The sequence below is a fragment of the Pleurodeles waltl genome, chromosome 6 (genome assembly GCF_031143425.1).
Source record: "Pleurodeles waltl isolate 20211129_DDA chromosome 6, aPleWal1.hap1.20221129, whole genome shotgun sequence".
In the NCBI taxonomy this organism is placed as follows: domain Eukaryota; kingdom Metazoa; phylum Chordata; class Amphibia; order Caudata; family Salamandridae; genus Pleurodeles; species Pleurodeles waltl.
This window is the reverse complement of record NC_090445.1, coordinates 670,583,491-670,605,658: the sequence shown is the minus strand read 5'-3', so window position 1 is coordinate 670,605,658 and position 22,168 is coordinate 670,583,491. Positions and strand designations below refer to the sequence as shown.

Here is a 22,168-nt window from a genome sequence, read left to right as displayed (position 1 = left end):
TGGAAATGTATCATAAACCATTGAAAGAAGTCTTTATGAAGAAAGCTGTAGATAATGTATCTAGTAAGATTGCTAAATGGGTAGTGGCATATCCCTGGTAAATGCAATTTGGTCGCAAATTATTTGTCCATGATGGTTAATGCAGAAGTGGAGGAATGTGATGATAATGGTATGGAGAATGAAAAGCTTTGTGTGGTAAGTGAGGGAATTATTGTAGAAGAAGAGTGGAATAAATAAATGGTTAATGACAAGGTGTTGCAAAGTGTCACTGAGAAGTTAGAGAAAGGTTGGGGGTCAAAGAAACATTGTTGGCTTGTGAGTTGAAACCAAATTGGAGTGTTAACAAGGAATTGTCATGTGACAATGGCTTGGTGTTCAGAGGGACCAGGCCGATTCCTCTGGAATCCTTGAGAAGAAGTTGGTAACCATGGCTCATGAGGGACATCAAGAATTTCCAGATCTAAGGAGTGCGTGCAAACATATTATTGGTGGCCAGCTATGGACAACGAGTTAGAGGGAAAAGTAAGGGAGTGCACAGAGTGTTGTCTCAGTGACAAGGTGTACAAAACGAGCGAACAACCCATGGTAGTAAGGAATTTACCTCAGAAGGCATGGGATGAAGTGACATTGGACATTTTAGGACCACTTAAAAACAAAATGACAAAATACATGTATTATAGTATTGGTAGATCTGTATTCGAGGTGGCCTGATTTGAGTGTTGTGAGTGAGGTCACTTCACAGAAGGTGACATCATTTTTATCACATGTTTGCAAGAGAAGCATTGCCTGAATCATTGTTGACAGACAGTGGTGTTCAAATTGTTTCAAGAGAAATGAAAGACTTTCTGCACAAGAGAGGCATCAGACATAAACAAAATCTGTGTTATATCACCAAGAAGCCAATGGTACAGTGGAAAGGGCGATTTGCACCATTAAGGAGGCTACACAATTACCTAGAAGTTCTGGGAAAGTGTAGATGTCTGAACTAAGTAAATGGGTGGAAATATATAGGTTAACACCACACGTTACCACAGGAAGGACCCCTTTTCAATTATTTAGAAGGGAGGAGGGCCAATTAGATATTGTCACCAACATGGATCAAACACTGTACAGGAGATGATGAAGTGATAAGGATGATGGATGAAAAGAAAGAGTGATGAGAAAAGTGATAGAGAGAAAAAATCATTACAGCTAAGAGAAAAGCTGATAAAACAGTGGTAAAGGTGGGAGACATTGTTAAAGTTCCTGTCACATATGAGGTGTTTTCCAAATACAGTTGTCCTATGAAAGTATTCAAGATGTATGGGAAGGCAGTAAAAACGGAAAATAGACGCATCTGGAATATTAACAGAGTGGTCGAAATGTGGAAAGAGAATCTGGTGAAAAAGTGAAAAGAAGAACATTTAAAGCAAGGAGCATCACTGAACAAAAGAAGTGAAGATAAGACTACAGAACAACGGAGTAATATGAGCGGAAATCGGATGCTTCCAACTAAATTTAAGGAGTATGTTATGTAAAAATACTGGAACTAATCGTTTAGTTTTGTGTATATTTTTACATTGGTTTTGTTTATTTTATTTTTGGGGGTGAAAGGAGATGTGTGGTATCTTGGTTTGCGTGTGGGAATGTGAAATATGTGGTGCAGAAGGTTCTTTCGATGTTTATGTATAGACTGTGTAATGCTGGGAGGTCAGTTGGTGCTCAGACGCTGTGTCCTGCCCTTGTTTGCAGTTACCTTATAACAGTATTTGATCTGTTTATCTAATAAGGTTAACTTCATAGTGGAAAGTCAGAGAAGGGTCCCCTTGTTTTTGATTGCCTGAGCCTGTCTGTTTTCTTACTTCAATTTGCTACGAGGACATAAGATTCATGGGAATTGAATCCATTTGTCACATCATGTCACAATGTACAGCTGGAAGGACAGTGCCCTTCTAATGTGAAGAACCCATGTACTTTTATTGCAAAGCTGCTTCTATGAGCAGGACTTTCATATAAAATAATTTTCTTCATGATTAATCCTCAAGATTGTTACTCAATGGCAATTCTTCTTAGCTTTTGTCTTAAGTTTATTCTACTTCCCTTTTCTTTTCCCTTTCATATTTTATCATTTTCATTTTTGCATTGGTATTATATTGTGCTTGTGGGGATGGTATGTTGTTCTACATCATTCTGACTACCAAGCAGTTAATATCAAATAAAGTAAATAAACTCCTATGTCTGGAGGAGTTTCTTACCTCTGGGTCTTCTTTGTGAGTCTATGTTGTTCATAAAACACACATCTTCCTTTTCCTTCGCACTTAATGAAAATACAAAGTTGGCAATAAGAGGGCCTGTTTTGAAAAAGAAACAGAAATTCATTCCCAGCTTCTTTTTTTCAATAAAGGATTAATACATAACAATTGACATGCCCAACTATATCTGATGTAAAAAGCTACTAAAAGCACAATGATAATCAGCAGAGAAGATATAGGAAATCTCAGTGGTGATATCAAGCAGGGCAGCTCGCCCATATGAGCATCAGAACTCCACTCTCCTCCTTTCCTGACATTAATTTATTATAACAAATAAAATAGTATCCTACTGATCACTGGGTTGAGAAGCAGCCTGAGGCGAGGCAGCGGATCTGTCAGATGGAGGTGCTTAGAGGTGCCTCTGCCAGCTGGTAAAAATAATTTCCTCACTGACCCAACAGTACCCTGTGACGAGCTATGAGAGGATGAGGTGATAGAAAACGAATCTCCACAGGCTCCAACTTTCAATCTTCTGCTTCAGTGCTCGGGAGGAAGCAGTGTTCTTGGCCCAGGCATCCGTGCACCAGCAGATCGGTGGAGGTAGCTGATAGTATGCATTGTGGATGGAGGGGGGGGGGAGGAGAAATAGAGAGAGAGACACACATACACACACACACACACACACCCTGGAGGAGTGAGTGATAATAAGCGACAGTGTGTGTAACTGACTGAGATGGAGAATGTGTGAGTCAGAATAATGATGAGAGTGAGTGAAACTTTGAAGGTAAGTGTAATAGTGGGAGTGCGAGTATCAATGAGTGTGCTGGTGTCTGTTGAAGTGTGAGAGTGCAGGAGTGACAGTGCAGGAGTGACAATTTGACAGCGTGTGAATGAGTGTGTGAGTGAACACGAGTGTGAGTGAATGACTGTAAGGGAGTGTAGAAGTTTGAGAGTCTGCTGCTGAACTTGGCATATTGGCACAAGGGTTAACGATGGCAAAATACTGGCTCTGGCATAATGGAGATAATTCTAGGCCACAGGGGCATCCGTGGTGAATTCTTGGCATAAGAAACACCCATTGCAAAATGCTGCCACGGGCATATTAGGGGTATAGCTTGGCTTATAGAACACCAGTGGCAAAATGCTGGCATACTGAAGGTGATTTTTGGTATTAGGAAGGATAACTATAGCATATGGAGAGGGGATTAGGCAGCCATGACAAAATGCTGGCTCTTGGTATAATTGTTGACATATTGGTTAAATACTATTCCTGGCATAAGTGGCCACCAATGCTATATCCTGGTACCTATGACAAAATTCTGGCCTGGCACAACAGAGGAAATTATTAACTTATGAGTGGCACCCACTGCTCATTTTAAAAAACATGGCGTCAAGTCCTGGGGAGCAGCAGGCTTCATTGTTCAGCACAACGGTGGCTTGTGAGCAACTGTGTGTGGAAACAGTGTTTCATAATGCAGTATTTGGCCCCATGTTTTCGAACATTTCTTGGGGGGGACCACCCCATATCAAGGATATACCATCTTCCGCTCCGAAACAGCATATTTCCCTGTGCCTTGTAAAATCTACTGTATGCCATCTGAAGCATACTAAATGTGATTATTTGGTTCAAAATACTTTTTAGTTTGGACCCACAAAAATGAAGGGGGAAAAGTGTGTATAGCAAAATGAAAGTTTAGTCTGCAATAAAATGAATAAGTTAAAATATATAAATACATTTTCTGTTATTTACATTTTAAAACAGATTAGAATGTTAGGGAGAATATGGTTAGAGGTCCACAATTAGGCTTGGCGTAAACAAATGTTGAAGGAAGGGGCAAGAGGGTAGGTGAGAGGTAGTCTGGTGATTGTATTAATAATGGGTTTAAGTTTGAGGTATTGGAAGGGTAAAACTAAAGGCCTTGTTTAAAGTTGAGCGGACAGGTTAATCCATCACAAATGTGTTGTCTAAAATGTCTGCCTTGTTAAAAGTGCATTATATATTTTTATGCCACTTGTAATAAGACAGACAGGATATCCCCCTACGTTTGTGGCGGTGTAAGCAATCCGTGAAACTCTAAATCACCCCATAAATATTGAGATTTTGGATTTTGAGATGCTTAATGGAAGGGTCTAGAGATGTTATTAAGTCAAGGATAGTTTTCAATTAAGAGTGGAGTTATGGGTTGGAAAAGGATTAGCGAATGGTGCTAGTTAAATATGTGGTTAAAGTTACAGTTGGGGCAGATTAGTTTTTAGGCCAGCTGGGGTGAAGGCAGATGATGTCCATGTCCTCGATAACTAAGTTAGGACATGCACGGTTAAACCACGCTTTCTTTACAATATTTCCTCCAGAGAGGGTTCTCTAGAAGGGTATTTCTTTAGAGTGGTGTCCTTCATTACCACAAAGATCTCATCAAATGATATCGGCCATTAAAGGCTGGAATAATGGCTGGTTTTACCCACAGTACAACTCTGAATCCTGGTGTGCACTTGGTGCTTTGTCTGGTGTGTTTGTTGTAATTGTAAAATTAAATAGATAAGGATTTTAAGCTAATTCATGGATTTAGCGTAAACCAGCCAATTAATGAAACTATGTAATCATAAAGTAGTTTTAACATAAACGCAGATTTTTATGATTAACATAATTTGAAATCAGAAAATCATTCACTTGTTTCTTGCGACGTGGCATGCTTGGGATGCATTGTTTCAGTTGGTGCCCACCACCCTTTGTTTTTATTTGGAAACAAAGACAGACAATTTTGTCCTTTAGTCATGTAAAATATATTTCAAATTAACATTTGTAAGAAGCTAATTAAAGGACATTTGTTTCATCAAATTAAACCCAAAGAAAAAAACCCTACCTACCCTAATAGAAAATAATCTACAGGGTTGAGGAGTTAAAAAAATAGATGTTTCCTTTAGTTAAAGGGCTATATGGTAGCTTCCCACTAAGTTGACAATCAACACATACGGAGAAGTGTTCCTATAGAATGCATGCAGAACGGTAATAATGGTGAGCATGGAGCTCGTTATGGGGTACCGGAAATGGGGGGAGTCAGGTTATACATGGATAAGGGTAAAGGGGACTGGTACTGTGGGGGATTGCGATGCATAGACGCTGGCCATGTTCTTCTGGTTCTGGAGAGGCAAGAATGGATGGATGGGGTGGGAACAGGATTAATACTTAGCCATATTAAGATATGTATTGAGATTGATTAGAGGTTACTACTAGTGGGAGGCAGGATTGCATGAAAACAGGTGATGCAAAGGACGCACTGAAGAGAGCGCTGTGGGCTGCTTTCGTTTTCCCAGTGCTGCTATGGTACCGGAAAATGTAGGGGATGCACTGAGGCAGATAAAGAGACAAATACAGGTCGGTGAGCCTAACAAATTGAATTGGCACTAGCGAGAGAAGAATGGCAAATGGAGATGGACTGGAAGCTCTGGTGTTCCCGAGTGAACAGTCCCCAGTGATGTGGGGCTGGGACTAGGAGGCGTTATTTTCCATTGTGCAGAGCATCAATGTTACGCAGCGCAAACAGTGTCTGAAGGCATGCCAGTTTACATGAACACTATTTTCTTGCTAAAAACGATTGATACTGCAAGCAGATCAAATATAACGTAACAGCCCTGATGATAAGGTGAATCTCATTTCCAGTTCTTTCGAAAATGTTGGTAGACCGCACGTGTGAGTTATTAGTTTTTCAAATTAGAGCACAGCAATGAAATAACCATTCTACCTGTCAATCACAAACTGAAACCAAGATGGATATTCCACATATTTTACACATTTTAAAAACGCACACTGTAATTATTTTTTACCTAGTGAGTTCATGGCTTGGTGAATTTCCTTCATCACTTTATTGTAGAGTTCATTCTGCCACTCGTGTAAAAGCTTCCACTCCTCTTCAGAGAAACAGGCGACCACATCACTGAAAGTAACCGGTGCCTGGAACAGAAAAGTGTACATTAGCTATTTAGCAGTATAATAACGGGTGGATTACAGCTGGTAATGTTTTTACATTGATGGATCCTACCTCTTTCTTCGTCACAGTCCTGCAAGATTGCCTTACAGTGTTATATCTGATATATGCACATTTTCGTTTCAAAACCGTATTGTTTTACCATTCGTCACTCACCATTTGATTAGGGGGTGGGGGCCTGTGGGGGGAGAAGAACACCAACAACCTGACTTTAAATAGATAATGGCCACTGGACAAAGTTTATGGGATGCCTCGTGAGGGAGAAAATAACAACTGTGACAAGGAGCAGGACATACTGTAATGAGGATTGTGTGAACACCATCGACCACACCCTTCCCAAGATCCTTCCCAGCACAACCAAATGGACAGTTCACAAATTCAAAGCACAAGAAATCCAAACGGGCCCCAATTCTGTACATTGCGTAGTACGAAGTACACAACATATTGGTTACCCCACCCAATTTAAAAGTAATGATAGCGAAGCACCCATAGCAGTCCTAAACACCACCTTTGTGCATATGTAAAGAACTCAGACTGTTGCAGACCCATCAGGGGCCAAGCAATATATTGATGCCTTCCAGCCTGACTGAACTAATCTGACTCAATGTAATAAAGTAAACATAAGCCTAAAATGATACAAGACTGGCCCAAGCCCAGAGAGAAAATCTATATTAAGAGCACTAGGGATCACATTAGCGAAACATGCTTCATCTAAGGTGATGAACAAAGTTGTCAAAGGCAAGTTGTGCACCATAGAGAAGTAATGGCGAGCGCAACAAGAGTCTAAATACAAAATGGATGCCACCAACAGAAAGCACCAAAGACCGGTGGACCGGTCACTTCACTTAAAGGAAGCTGCCCAGTTAAAGGGCATGAATGCTAAATGTGTGGGAAAACCTTTATGCAACGGTATGTTAAGCTCAACCAATTAACATAAGGGCATCAAAAAGAGCAGCATTCGGTCATGTGGTGGAAGGGGACAGATGGTGGAGGAAGGGGCAGATGGTGAAGTACATCAAGAAGAGGCCTACCTAATCACCCTCATTAAAAACCAATAAAACTAACAAAACAAAGTGCTGAATAAGAATCATGGAGTAAATCTAATGCATAGCTACAATCCTCCAGACCTCAATATCCGATCAAGTGAAACGGCCCTAGGGAACGAGAGGAGAACGGGTGGTCACTTAATTGCATCCTCCCTACCTAAACCAAAGTAACCATAGACAAGAAAGTGATGAAACAAATCAGCAAAAAAGACTCAAATTCTGGGAATATCCCTTAGATGTGTGTGACCCAAAGAATTTCAAACAACTGATAGGTGTGGGCACGCCGCCGCCCCTCCCCCCCTCCCTGATCCCTCCTCCCCCGCCCAGGTGTCCTGCTCCATCATCAGCTGCACCTCATTGACCAAATAAACATCTTGTGGTGAATAGGCTCCTTGTAATCATGAGGAGTACTTTTGAGGAGGTGGGTGAATATGGAAGTAGGAGCTAGAAAATCAAAAAATCCCTGTACCTAAACCAGAGGATTGTCCTTTAATGGGGTAGATCTAGGGGATGATTAAAAACTGTGATGATGCACAGGATTTGCTAGTATCCCTATATCTGAATAGTCAACATGTTTTAGACTATCAAACGTCCTCAAATGAGTCCTAGGCTTTCTTCAGGACACCAAATTCTTATTTTTCCAACTTCTTAACTGCAAACATATGTTAACAATCATACAACATCTGTTGGGCTAAGAACCAAATCTCATCTTGAACATCACTCTAAAGTTCAAACAAAAGAAAGCTGTTCTAGTGGTCATGCTAGAGTGGTCTCTAAAGCCACATGCAATTTCACTACATATTGCTCAAAATTGGGGATTCTTACAATTAAGAAAAGAGTCCAGAAAAAGTCAGGGTCGTAGACGATTCTTTGTTGACTTCCCACATATGGTTCTTTTTTGACTGCCAGTCCAATCACTCGCCAGACCCAACTGTTTCATATGACCTGTGGCATGAATCTCAAAATCTCGAGGAAGAAATTAGTTGTGAATTAAATGACACACCACACTTTGGAATACATTTACGAATACCTTAGTTAATGGTTCTTAATCCCAGCATAGACTGGGCTACAAGTAACATGACATTTTCCTCAAATTGATGTTGCCAATCATGTCTAAAATCGGTTCCCTTGACAACCAGGTTTCAAGTGATCACATATTATATCTCAACAGCTGCCAAGCAAGAAATAGCCTTGCCTACGAAATATGGAAGACATCTTTTTAAACCCGCTAGGGGATGTTTGAGTACTGTGTGATGCTGTTTGGACTGCATAATATTCCTGCAGCATTTCAATTTTTGTCAACGATATATTACGCACATTTCCAGATAAATTTGTTATTGCATATATTGATGACATTGTTATCTAGTCACAGTCCCAAAATGAGCACATCATCTATGTGAAAACTATCCTAGCAACCTTAAGAAAACATGGCCTTTACTGTAAATTAACCAAATGTGGGTTTCACACCCCCAGGTGGAATTCTTAGGATTCAACCAAACTTCTCAAGGCATCGCCATAGCTGAATGTAGTATTAAAGCATTACTGATTGGCCCAAACTGCAAAATATAAAAAAGATATTCATTGTTTTCTGGGGTTTGCAAATATGTATAGATGGTTCATTGATTATTTTTCTTCTAAGATCACTTACATTGGTAAACTGCTTAGAAAGAGGGTACCATTTGCTTGGCCAAAAGCGCAAGACCAGGCTTTTCAAGATTTGAAAAATGCCTTCTCTAGCACCCCAATTTGGTATCAACCAGACTTGTCTAAACCATTTATAGTTGAGGCAAATGCCTCTGATGAAGCATTTGGAACAATTATTTCTCAGCAGGATTTTGAGAATGGCCAATTACATCCCATTGCTTATTTGTCCAAAAAGGTAGTACCAGCTGAAACAAACTGCACCATAGATGAAAAAGAATTGCTGGCTATTTGGGAGGCTTTCAAGGAATGGAGACATTATTTGCTTTGGGCGAGATTTTCTGTTGCCAATTTTACTGACCACCGAAACCTCAAGTTTCTCAGGTATGCCCGAGCATTGTCACCCAGACAATCAAGGTGGACCTTGTTCTTTGCAGAGTTCGATTTAATTATCACCTTTCACTCAGAAGTGATAACCAAAATGTGGATGCCCTAACCCATTACTACCTTGAGGAGAGAGAAACTATCAATCAATCACCACTCATGATTGCCCAAGATCAGATTATTGGTGTAACTAACACAGAGAATTTCCTTGATCAGATAAAAAAAATACATGGCTATAAAAACAAAATATTTGGAATTCTCAGCATTCAACTTGTGAGATTTATGATGAGCTACCTTTTCAGGAGAATAAACATTAAGCACCAGTCAAGACCTTACAATCAAAGCCACTTAAATGGTGTTATGACCATCCATTAGCTGGGCACCCAGGTCATAGAAGAACCTTAGAATTAGTAAACAGCAATTTTTGGTGGCCAGACTGGACACAAGATTTTTTCGCCCATGTTCAGCAATGTGACATCTGTAGTCAAGCTAAATCCTTCCACTCTGAAAAGAAATTACTTTTACAACCTTTGCCAATTCCTAGCCGGATCTGGGAGAATATTTAATCACTGGTCTCCTTGAGGGTAAAAATATAATTCTGGTAGTAGTCAACAGACTCTCCAAGATGGCCCACTTCATAGGCTGCAAGGGTCTTCTTTCTGCTACTGACACTGTGATCCTGGTACTAAATCATGTGGCCTGTCTGCACAGGCTACTCAAGACTATAACATCAGACCGAGGCCCTCAATTCTTCTGGACAACTGGGAAAAAACAGCACTCCAGAAAGGTGGCGAGTTGTGGGTGGGGCGCATTTAGGCCTGCACTAGAGGTTGGTGAAGGGAGATTAGCCAACCATAGTACAAGAGACACATTCATAACAAACTCCTATGTCCCCTCAGGAGGGATTTCTTTTTGGCTATTCAGATTTGTTCTGGTAACTTGCAATGAACCTTGAAAAGAATTGTTACAGCTTTTGATTCAGGAATGTCTAGAAATTGCAGTTTGTTAACATTAGGAACTGTATTACTGGAATGTGCTCTCTTAGATGAAACAACCAGCGTTTTCTTGGGTGAACCATAAAAACAACTCTTCGTAAAAGTAGAAATAAGAATTGTTAACTAACGTATTCCCTTTCCAGGTCTCTTTCCCTACACTACCCACCCTAATTTCACTTCCCCTCATTTTGCCACATCGATAGTGTGGTGAAATGTATACCTCAAGAGTCTATGCTGCTAGAAGGAGGGCATCTTGAGAGCATCACTTGAAAGAATCGGTCTTGATAGATGCAGCAAAGGACAGACCCCCAGGGAAAATAGATTGAGAAGAGTCCACACCAGCAGTCCCCGAGTAAGAGGCTTCTGCCACGCAAAGTCAGACCGAGGCTGCCCCGTGGATCCCTGCTACTACTGCGCAGGACCAAGAGCGTTCTGTCCACGTTGAATTCATTACAGGATGGTGGGCAGGACAAGTGTGGTGGCTGCGGTGGAGGGGCATGACAGGTTGGGCATTTTTATCATTCCAAAACTGCAAGGTCTTTTTTTAGTTTTTTTAGGCTTCAACTGGTTAGGTAGAGGAAGGAGGGATTGTTATTTGGAGATATTAAGAAGAAGTTATCAGATAGAAAGGATTAGAGCATTGATTTTATCACTGTGCTTGCTCACTCCAGGGTGCCTGGAGCGCAGTGAGTCAGTAGGCTACAGAGGACCAGCAGGTCACAAGATGCTAGCAGATGGAGCAAGGAGGGAATTAAGAAGACCTCAGGTAGGACTAGTAGATCCAGGAATTAGGAAACTTTAGGTTTTGGTTGGGATTGGGAATGATGGATTACCAGAAGATGGAAATAAAAAGGTAACACAGTAAGGGTGGCTTACAGAAAAAGTAGGGTTTATTAGCCACTGGGGAGGAGAGGAACGTAGACCGAGGAATTTAGCAGAATATATTAGCAGAATATGTCATTTTTATTTTAGCATTCTGTATAGGTTTGGTCTGTGAGGCTTTGAATCAAGGTGCTGCACCTTTGTGGTAATGCCCAGACCAATCTCATTAAAGAAGCCTTTTCCACAATAGCTGGTTTCTAGTACAGTGCCCATACAGGCGATCATTGATTATTCCAGTATTACTAGATCCACAGTCACGTCACAGATTAGGAGGACTGTAACCCAGAAACTTTATCTATTGAGAGCATCTGAAATCTCCGAAGATCATTTCTAGACTAAACAGATTTTATCCCTTTCCTAAAACTAAGCAAAGTTGGTATTGATCAAACTCCCAGTGGCAGGAAATTCAAGAACTGAGCTCCCAATATTGAGAACCACTGGTCTCCTTTCCAGGACATATGCGTGTATTCACTAGAAGGTCAAATCTATGTGAACACAAAGTGTGAGGGGAAATATAGTGAAAATTGTTATTCAGATGCTTTGCTAGCGCATTTGTAAAACAAGCAAAGTATTTTAAAAATGATTTGCTTTGCAACCTGCAACCAATGTACTGTCTCTTGACCATAAGTGATGCTGTCAAACCTTTAGTGTTTTAGAATTAGACTGTAGCCAGTGTGACATTTGAAAAGACTTCCTACCCATGTGTTTCCCCAATAATGTGTAGCATAAATCCGTGCCCCCACAATTACATTATGATGTGGCTGATCAGTGAAATTAAAGAAACTGCCTGTCATTTCAAAGCGAGGAATGTTTACTTCCTTGTGCGTTTATATATAATTTAGTTAATTTCTTTATTCTAATCTGTACGCGTCTGATGAAATTTATTAAAGAAAATATTTTTTTTTGTAAGTTAAACTTTTGTTTCATATTCTATCTCTATTAGAAATTAATATGTTAATTTGATTAGAATGGAATGGTTGTTTTACCTGCAAAAATACCTGCAAGAATGTTGAATTTTAGATGGTTCCTCCGTCGCATTACATATTCAAACTGAAAACTAAGCACATGCATTCAGCAGTTAACTTTCAAGGTAGCGATGCCAAAGCAGTCGAGGCTCCATTAGGGAGGTGATGCGTGTTGGAAACTCAGAACTAAGTAACATACAATGACAGTCTAAATCATTGGCCAATCACTGTTTTTACATCAACAAAACTATCCAAAAAAACAAATGCGTAACGCCAAAACAGAAGTGTTTCTATATCAAATGTAAACATTCCAACAAAACATATATTATCCATCTATCTCTCTCTATCTCTCTATATTATATATACACACACATATACACACACACACACACACACACACAAAAAAAACCAAAAGGTTACAGGGACGTTATAGTTAGGTTCAGAATTTACTCGTACAAAACCACAAAAATTCAGCAGTTATAATTAGAGTTCTTTCAAGTAACTATAATTCGCGCCCTTGGGTAACTATAACTCAAGACCTTGCCATGCACAATGTTTCTTGTCAAAGCTGCCATACTAGATGTCATCACTGACGTAATATGTTGAGTAATTAGCTGTGCATGGCGCAAGTTATAGTTACCTTAGGGTGCGAGCTATAGCTACTTTAAAGAACTCCACCTATAACTACTGAATTTCTCTGGTTTTGTAGGAGAAAATTCAGAACCTAACTATGAAATCCATGTAACCTCTGCTTTTTTAGTAAATTCCTATGGTTTTTTAACGTAAAGTAATTTTAATTACTTAAAGTTATTCCAACCCCTGGTGGGGGTAGGTCGCAAGATCTGGCCTTGCTGCCAGGCATTGCAGCCAAGTCCTTATAACCAACCAGCCCCGTGCCACGCATGGCCTTTGGCCATGCACAGCGCAGGTTGGCCACAGGGCGTGTCTATGTCAGTGGATGTTTGAGTGGGTGCATGAGTGTCTGAGTGGGTGCGATAGTGAGTGTGTGAGTCTATGAATGGGTGAGCGGGTGCATGAGTTTCTCAGTGGGTGTGTGAATAGGTCCATGAGCCTCTGAGTGCATGTATGAGTGAATTAATCAGTGTACGAATGAGTCTGTGGTTTTCCTTTCAAATTCAAACTTTCTAGTCAGGATTCAGTCAGCCAATTGCAACGCTTCTTTCCGCACACGTATTTGCAAAAATTCGAGATTGTCAATAAATATCCGCTGCCAGGATATACAAATGTATTTGCCCTTAAATATCTCCTAAACTACTGAACAGGTTTACACCAAATAACAAAAAGCACAATCTGCGTACCGGCAGCTAGCTTTCTCCAAATGTAATTCTGTCCAGTGGTTTGGGCTGTAAACATGTTGACAGGTCGTATGGGAATTAACATGGGAAACACAACGTTTTTTTAGCCCCCTTTTTCTCGGCCCTGCTTGATGGATCACCCTGAAACTTCTCATGTGCAACAAGAATCACTGGGTCACTTTTTTTGAACCATTTCGTGAAGATTCGTCATACGGTGACAAAAATATAGGCAAGTCAAAAAAACACTCTTTCTATGGAAACATGCTTCTTACTATAACTACCTAGTGGCGACTGCCACTAGGTAATTATATATACAAATATATACATATATATATAAAAAGCAAGGAACTCTGGGTAGTTCCCAACAATTTTAGGTGGAGAGCAGCTCCTTTATACGGGGCACCCTACAACATCAGCAACACTTTGAATCCACGCTGAGCTAGTAAGAGATAAAGCCTTTTGCCATTGTTAAACAAAGCCTTTAAGCATAGAATTTGCAGAGCACCATCCATGTCGAGCTGAAAGATGACAGAAGCCTTTTACCGCTCTCTACCTAAACATTTTTCGCTTTGCTAATAACATTGGCACTGTTTGACAAATCTCGACTACATTTTCATAACTAGTACACAAATTAGTTCAGCTGCTGTCTGTAAAGTTTTGGGGTGATTTGTCAAACATGGGCAAAGAAAGAAGGGGTCCAAAGTTACTTTTTCCCCATGCAATGAATATGGGGATTTCAGACATGCCTACCCGTTGAACCGCTGAACAGAATTAATTTGGCAGAAAGCTATATCTTGATACAGGTATCCTGACCACAACGGACACATGCGACCCCAGTGCAATGGATCCACAGCTCTGAAGCTGAATTAAAAAATAAATAAATACAGCGACTCACCCACCAAACCCCGCCGTGCACAGCCTTTGGTGGTTGTACTAACGCACAATAATTATAAATTACTTTGTGTTAAAAAAACATACAATTCACTGAAAAAAACAAAGGATACAGGGATATTATAATTAGGTTCACATTATACCCACACAAAACCACAGAAATTCAGCAGTTATACTTCTAGTTACACAAATCTAAAAAAAAATCGATAACTCGTGCCCCACGGTATTTAAAACAAGTGACCTTGCCATGCACTTCTAATTATCCCACATCCATCATGACATCGTCTATGACATAATATCACTGCAGCATCTGCAATTAAATTACGGAGGAGAAAACTGTACATGGGGGCGTGAGTTATAGTTACCTTAGGGTACTCATTACAGTTTCTTGATATAAGTATAACTGATGAATTTTTATGGTTTTGTGTGTGTAAAATCTGACCCTAACTATAATGCATATAGACACATGTATAAGTATATATATATATATATATATACACATATATTCACTGAAAAAAAATAAAAGGTTGGTACGTTAGAGTTAGTAAATAGAATTAAGAAAAACAAAGATTCACTTAAAAAACAAAGGTTACAGGGATGTTATAGTTAGGTTCACATTTTAAATGTACCAACCCACAGAAATTCACCTGTTATACTTAGAGTTATCTAAAATAACTAAAACTCGTGCCCTAAGGTAACTATAACTTGCGCCCCCACCATGCACAGTTATCTGATCAATAATTTAACTGTGGATGTTACAGTGATATTATCAATTATGTTAGCAAAGATGTCATGAGTGCTGTAATTTTTTAGATAATTAGCAGTGCATCGCAATGGCATGAGTTTTACTTACCAAATGGCACAAATTACTTTAGATAACTCTCACTATAACAGGTGAATTTCTATAGTTTGGTACATTTACAATTTGAGCCTAACTATTACGACCCTGAAACCTTTGTTTTTTTTAAGTGAACATCTGTTTTTTTTAAATTCCATTTCCTAACTATAACATCCCTGTAACCTTTAGTTTTTTCAGTGAATTTCAATTTTTTTTTTTGCGTAAAGTAATTTTCATTACCATACGTTAATCCAACCATCGCCGCACACAGCCGCAGCTGTTGGCCGCAGAGCCTGGCCTGCAGCTAGACCCTGCGGTTAACCCCACGGTGCACATGGCCCATAGACCGCATGCAGGGGGAGTTGGCCGTGGCCTGTCTCCCTGGGTGTGAGAATAGGTGTGAGACGGTGTATCTGGGGGTGAGAGTTGCTGTGAGAGTGTCTGTCTGGGTGCATCAGTGTCAAGTGCGTTTGTTTCTGTGTGGGTCAGTGAGTGGGTGCGAGAGGGTTTCAGTGAGCCTGTGAGTGGGTGCGAGAGAGTCTGAATGGGTGTGTGAGAGTCTGAGTGGGTGTGTGCGTCTGAGTGTGTCTGTGAGTGGGTGCATGAGGGTATGAATGTGGCTCGATGATCTGAGTGGGTCTGTGAGTGGGTGCGGAACGGTCTGAGTGGGTGGGTGCCAAAATTGCACCCTCAAGCAGGGATTTGCTTTAAACAGTAGCTCCCTGATTGTGAGAGTAATATTTTCATCTATTTCCCTGCACACATATTTGCATGCAGGGAAACAGATGAAAACTCTGCTTCTGACAGCGGAAGCTGTTTGACAGTCCTTGTTGTCAGAAAGTGGACTTTGTTTGATTTTGCTTGGTGGGGGCTTTCAGCTTCCACCAAGCAAAAGCAAACAGCTATTCCTGGGGGTGGGCATGCTGGGACATAGACGGAGCCTGCCCTGGCATGCCCAAACGCCATTATTGGCCCCTCGAGGGGGAGGTGGTAGTTCCCAGGGCTGCAGGGGCTGCAGGGGCTGAGTGCTTCCCGCACACATAACTTTTGTAGCCCGGGGAGGTGGCCGTCCACCGGGCAGCCTAGTGACCCCCCACATTAAAATTTCAATGCTCCCAGGCCCTGGCCCACCCAGGGAGCTGTTTATAAAGCAAGCGCAGGAGTCTGGGGGTGTTTTTTGTTTTTTTAATTTTTGCCGGATCCGTGAGACTTGTGCAAAAACTTTTTTTATAACGCTTTTTGGCTCTGGGGGTGTGTCCGTCTGGGATCCCAGCACCAGAGCTAAGGGCTCAGGATATCCCTAGTCTGGACCCTTTTGTTTTTACTTTTTTTCTGGGACTTGGTTGAAGCAGAGTCCCAAGATGGCTGCCATCACTTCCTTGCTGAAGTGTTGGCAGCCCATCAGATCTCAGTAACAGATCGGGAGGGTTCACAAAGCCTTCTTGTCCCTATATAGGCACATTTGGAATTTAAGTTCTCAAAAACTACTGAATGGATTTGCACCAAATAAAAAAAAGGCCTCTTTCTGGACCAAGAGCTGCCTATTTGCCACATCGGGTGTAATTCCGTCCAGCAGTTCAGACGCTATCGCTGTTCAAAATCCCTATCGAAAAAATGAATTGGGAAATCGCGTTTTGGGACCCCCCTCCCGTTTTTCTCTGCACCCGCTTGAATGATCACCCAGAATCTTTCCAGACAGCAGCTGAAGTGAGCACCGTTTTTGGAGGGAAAATTTGGTGAAGATTCATCAAATGGCGCCAAAGTTATTAGCAAAACAAAAACACTTTTTCTATAGAAACTAACTGTAACTACCTAGTGGCAACTATCAGGAGGATATATATGTGTAAATAATGAAAAATACAAAGGGCTATAACTTGTTTCACAATGCAGTGGTTATACTCTTGCATTTTATGTCACTTGTGTGAAATCATAGCATTTATAATAAGACTTCTGACAATTTCTCATAACACCGCACATTGTACAGTGGCAGGTTATAGTTAATGCAGTGTGGCAGCTGATCAGAGAAGAGTGTGACTGGAGGTGCATGATGCATAGTAAATTGAAGGCGACAGGTAAATTGTAAATCTAAGTTCTTCTAGTGGTGCTTAAATTATACATTTATTTTAGAACTATAACTTTTTATTTCTCCTGTTTGCATAGTTTAAGTTAGGTTTGTACATAAAGAATAAATAAAGTTTTCCTAATTATAACTTAGTTTTAACCTTTGGTTTTTTGCATTACATGTAAATGGTTGTGAGTTTAAAAAAATGTGTTTCAAATCACAAAGTTGAGTGTTAGTTACTTGAGTATAGTTAAGTGCAGTGCTGTAGAGTATAGTTAATGACAATGTTGTACAGTGTACTGCCAAAGTATAATGCTGTGGAGTGGTGTTGCTTATAGTGAAGTAAAATGAAATTTAGAGGAGTGGCACAGTGTGCTGTATAGTGGAGGAGTACTGTACAGTTCAGTGGTATGTTGTACAGTGGAGTGCTGTGTTCAAGGTACGACACACAATTGTACAGTGCGAGGATCACTGACTTTTGTGTGGAGGAGTTCAGTGTTGTGGAGTGCAGTATCGTTGAGTGGCATAAAGTTGAGTGGAGTGTTGTACCATGGCATAGAGTGGACTAGAGTGTTGTGCAGTGTAGGGGCATGCAGTGTAGTACAGTGTCATACACAGGCACAGAGTGTACTAGAATGTTGTGGAGTACAGTTTTATGGAGTATGGTAGAGTGTTGCACATGCAGCGATGTACATTGGAGAGTTGTACAGTGGCAGAGAGTGGGCTTAACTGTGTACGTCGTGGTTGAATTGAGTGCCGTAGCAAATAGTGGACTTAAGTATCATATAGTGGAGTGGCCTCTTGTATAGTAGAGTGCTGTAGAGTGTACTATACTGTAGTGGTGCAGCATACAGTGGAGTAAAGTTTTATAGAGCAAAGTGACATCTAGTACAGTGGAGTGGTATGTTGTGTTGTAGAGTGTGTGAAACTGTCAGTGTGGAGTACAGTGTACTGGCATAGAGTACAGTGATAGACAGTAAAGATGGGTAGAGTAGACTGGAGTCGTATACAGTGTTCTACATTGGAGTAGAATATAGTGTTGTTGAGTGTAGTTCCAAAGAGTGCAGTAGACTGTAGCAACTTACAGTGGAGTGGCATAGAGTAGAAAGGTGTAGAGTTGAGTGTCATACACTAGAGTGGGGTAGACTGGAATAGCATACAGCGGAGTGGCAAACAGTGCACTGTTGTAGAGTGATGTAGAGTGGCACGGCGTACAGCTGAGTGGCATACAGTTGAATAGCAGAGTTGAGTGGTGTAAAGTGCAGTTGCTTATAGTGGAGTGGAGTTGAGTGGTGTATAGTGAAGTGGGGTACAGTGGAGTAGCGTAGAGTTGGTTAGCAAACAAACAGTGGAGTGGCGTACAGTGGAACACTGTACAATGGAGTTTTGTAGAGTGTAGTAGTGCAGAGTAGAGTGGGGTACAGGAGAATGGCGTAAAGTGGACTGGCAGAGAATGTAGTGTGGCAGAGTGTAATAGCGTACATTGGAGTACTGTGGAGTGCAGTGGCGTAGAGTGAAGCAGTGTACAGTGGATTGAGGTACAATGTAGTGGCCTACAGTAGAATAGTATAGTAGTGTAGAGTGGAATAATGGATAGTGGAGTGGCAAAGACTTCAGTGGCATATATAGGACTAGCGTACAGTGTAGTAGCATCCAGTGAAATAGTGTACTGTAGTGGCATACACCTGAATGACATAGCGTAGAGTGCATTGGCATACAGTGGAGTGACGTGCAGTGGAGTGGGGTGCAGTGGAGTACTGTACAGTGGAATAGCATACAATGGAGTGGCGCACACTGTGATGGGGTAGAGTGAATGGCATGGAGTTGAACAGCATAGAGTTCAGTGGTGCAGGGTGTAGTTGTATACAGTGGACTAGTGTCCTCTTGAGAGGTATACAGTGGAGTGGCGTACAGTGCAGAGGCACAGAATGGAATACAGTAGAGTTGTATAGAGTGAAGTTGAGTAGAGTGGCGTACAGCATAATAGTGTACAATGGGCTAGCGAAGAGTGAAGTGGCATAGAATGGAGTGACATAGAATGGAGTAAGGTACACTGTTAAAGCATACAGTGGAGTACCGTACAGTGCAGTGGCGTTCAGTGGAGCAGCTTGCTGTGGAGTGATGTATGTTATAGTGGCATACAGTACAATATCATAGAATGGAGCAGCGCAGAGTGAAACAGCATATAGTGGAATGGCGAAGAGGGGAGTGGAACAGAGAGGAGTGGAAAAGCGTACAGTTGAGTGGTGTAGAGTGGGATGACGCAGAGTGGAGTGGCGCAGAGTGGAATAGCATAGAGTGGAATAGCATAGAGTGGAGGGGCGAGAGTGGAGTTGCGTACAGTGTGATTGTGTAGAGAGGAGTGTCAGAATGGAAAGGGTTATAGTTGAGTGCCGTGCCATACAAAGGAATAGCTTATAGTTCAGTGGCGTTCAGTGGAGTAGCTTAGGGCCAGCTGTAGCAAAAATCCAATTTGCGAGTTGCAAATTGCGAGTCCTTCCGACTCGCAATTTGCGACTCGCAAATTGGTATGCAGAACGGTGTCTCAGACACCGTCTGCGAGTCGGTATGGGGTCGCAAAGACCCACCGCATTAATATTAATGAGGTGGGTCGCAATAGCGACTATGGGCACTCGCAAACATGGAGGCCTGCTGTAGTCAGCAGACCTCCATGTTCGTGACTGCTTATAAATAAAGCAGTTTTTTTTTTTAAAGTGTAGCCCGTTTTCCTTTAAGCTGCACTTAAAAATCCGAAACCTTTAGTTTCGGTATTTTTTCAGGGCAGGTAGTGGTCTCTTGGACCACTACCTGCCCTGAAAAAATAATTTGTGGTCCATTCACAAAGGGGAAGGGGTCCCATGGGGACCCCTTCCAATTTGCGAGTGGGTAACCATCTACTTGAAGTGGATGGTAACTGCGACACCCAAATGGTATTGCATACCACTGCGAATCGCAAATAGGAAGGGAACACCCCTTCCTATTTGCGATTCGGAAATGCATTTTGCGAGTCGGTCCCGACTCGCAAAATGCATTTCTGCATAGGAAACACGCATTTGCGAGTCGCAAACGGCAAATTTTGCCGTTTGCGAGTCGCAAAGTGTTTCCTACATCTGGCCCTTAGAGTGGAGTGGCATAGAGTGGGATAGCATACAGTGGAGTGTCATACAGTGGTGATGAGTACAGTGTAATAGTGTTGTGACGTAGGGTTGTACAGAACAGCAGCATACAGTGAAATAGCGTACAGTGGCTTACAGTGGAGCCTTGCAGAATGAACTGGTATACAGCGGAATAGCATAGAGTGGAGTGGTGTAGAGTGGAGTAGCACAGACTGGAGTGGCATAGAGTGTAGTGGTGTGTGGATTAGCATACAGTGGAGTGAGCTACAGTGTAGTGGCATAAAGTGGAATAGCATACAGTGTAGTGGTGTATACCTGATTTGAATACAGTGGAGTAATGTACAGTGGAGTGGTCTAGAGTGGAATAACCTAGAGTTTTCTGGCATACAGTGTTGTCAAATAGAGTGGAGTGGCATATAGTGGAGTAGCATAGAGTACAGAGGGGTAGAGTGGAGTGTTGTACAGAGGAATGGTGTGTGTGTGTGTGTATATATATATATATATATATATATAAATATATATATACACATGTACATATATGTAACAGGAAAGAATAGATCCACATTTCAGGTTAATAACAATTTTTTTATAAACAGGAGGGGACGGTGAGATCCATATTACAAAAACATAGGCATCTCATAGTAAATTACCCAGTGCTGGGTAAATCAGCACCCCGCAGACCAAGTATGACCTTTAGGAATGTCAACGCAATGAGGGAAGAGCTTGTCAGAAGTAGCCCTATGGTCAATACACCTAGTAAGACCACTTGGTTAGGCCACATTCCAAGCTTTAGGAAATGTGGCAGATGTAAAGCCTGCCAACATGGTGTAAATGCGAAGGAGTTTAAATCATCTTTTACCAAAATGAATAAATGCATACAAGGCAATTACAAAACAAACCATGTTGGGTACATTTTACAATGCCCTTGCTTATTAATGTATGTAGGTAGTACTATGCTCCCCACACACAAGAGAATCTTACAGCACTGACAAGCCACTAAGAACAATGACAGCAACTTTGTAGCTAGACACCTTGAAGAGCAACACAAAAATGATGTCAGTGGTCTCGCTAACTTTGTAATTGATGCCTTTCCAGCTAATATGAGAGGGGGAGACAGGAAGAAAGCCCTGAGGTGGCTTGAATCTAGATATACAGTATTATAGAATACTAAAGGTCCGGGTGGTCAGAACATGGAAACACATTTGTAATGTAATGGCTCTCATAAAACATGAGTAATTATCAACATGTTTTTAATATAGCACGAGTGTTTTTAATATTTGATGTGATATGACACAATGGCCATTTCTGATGGGATAATCAATATGATTATATATAACATAATATTGGCATACACTGAATTGTCCTAAATTACGATTTTGGTTATTTTTAACACAAGTTGATTATGTCGTATGCTCATGAATCATAGCCTACTTAGGCTCTATGTCTTTAGCAAGTGTCTTCTCATTTGTAATATTATTGATGAAAATTGGAACGTAGATCATCATTATATTGCCCCTGGTGGCTATCTGTGATGGACAAATTTATAATTGAAATAAATGTATTTTCTTTAATTTTTCCCACTTATTGGAATTAATTTTGTATTGTCTTTCTGCAGTATGTGGTAGTCTTATCAGCCCACTTGGGCTGGATTGTGAGGTTAATTGTTTTCCTTGTTCTTTCTTAATGCGTTACCAAAATGTATGGTGCCCACTTGGGCTAAATGATGAGGCAAACTCTTTTTGGTCCTGTTTAATAAGGCATTACAACATGATATTGTATTTGCATTTACACATGTGTTCATGAAATTGTGAATTTCAT

The 22,168-nt window shown here is 41.0% G+C and overlaps 1 protein-coding gene across 6 annotated transcripts in view; it reads right to left on the bottom strand.

Annotated features, from left to right (window-relative positions):
- Positions 1-22,168, bottom strand: part of LOC138300140 (zinc finger protein interacting with ribonucleoprotein K-like) — an 81,969-nt gene that overhangs the window by 49,592 nt on the left and 10,209 nt on the right. For 5 of the 6 annotated variants that reach the window (XM_069239077.1, XM_069239079.1, XM_069239082.1 and 2 more), the window contains exons 2-3: positions 6,054-6,180; positions 2,235-2,330 (exon numbers count right to left, since the gene is read on the bottom strand). In XM_069239077.1, coding sequence (XP_069095178.1) covers positions 2,235-2,330; positions 6,054-6,180 — 223 coding nt within the window. Of the gene's footprint in view, positions 1-2,234; positions 2,331-6,053; positions 6,181-8,085; positions 8,227-22,168 lie in introns of all 6 variants that reach the window. The other variant, XM_069239078.1, reaches the window with a different exon arrangement.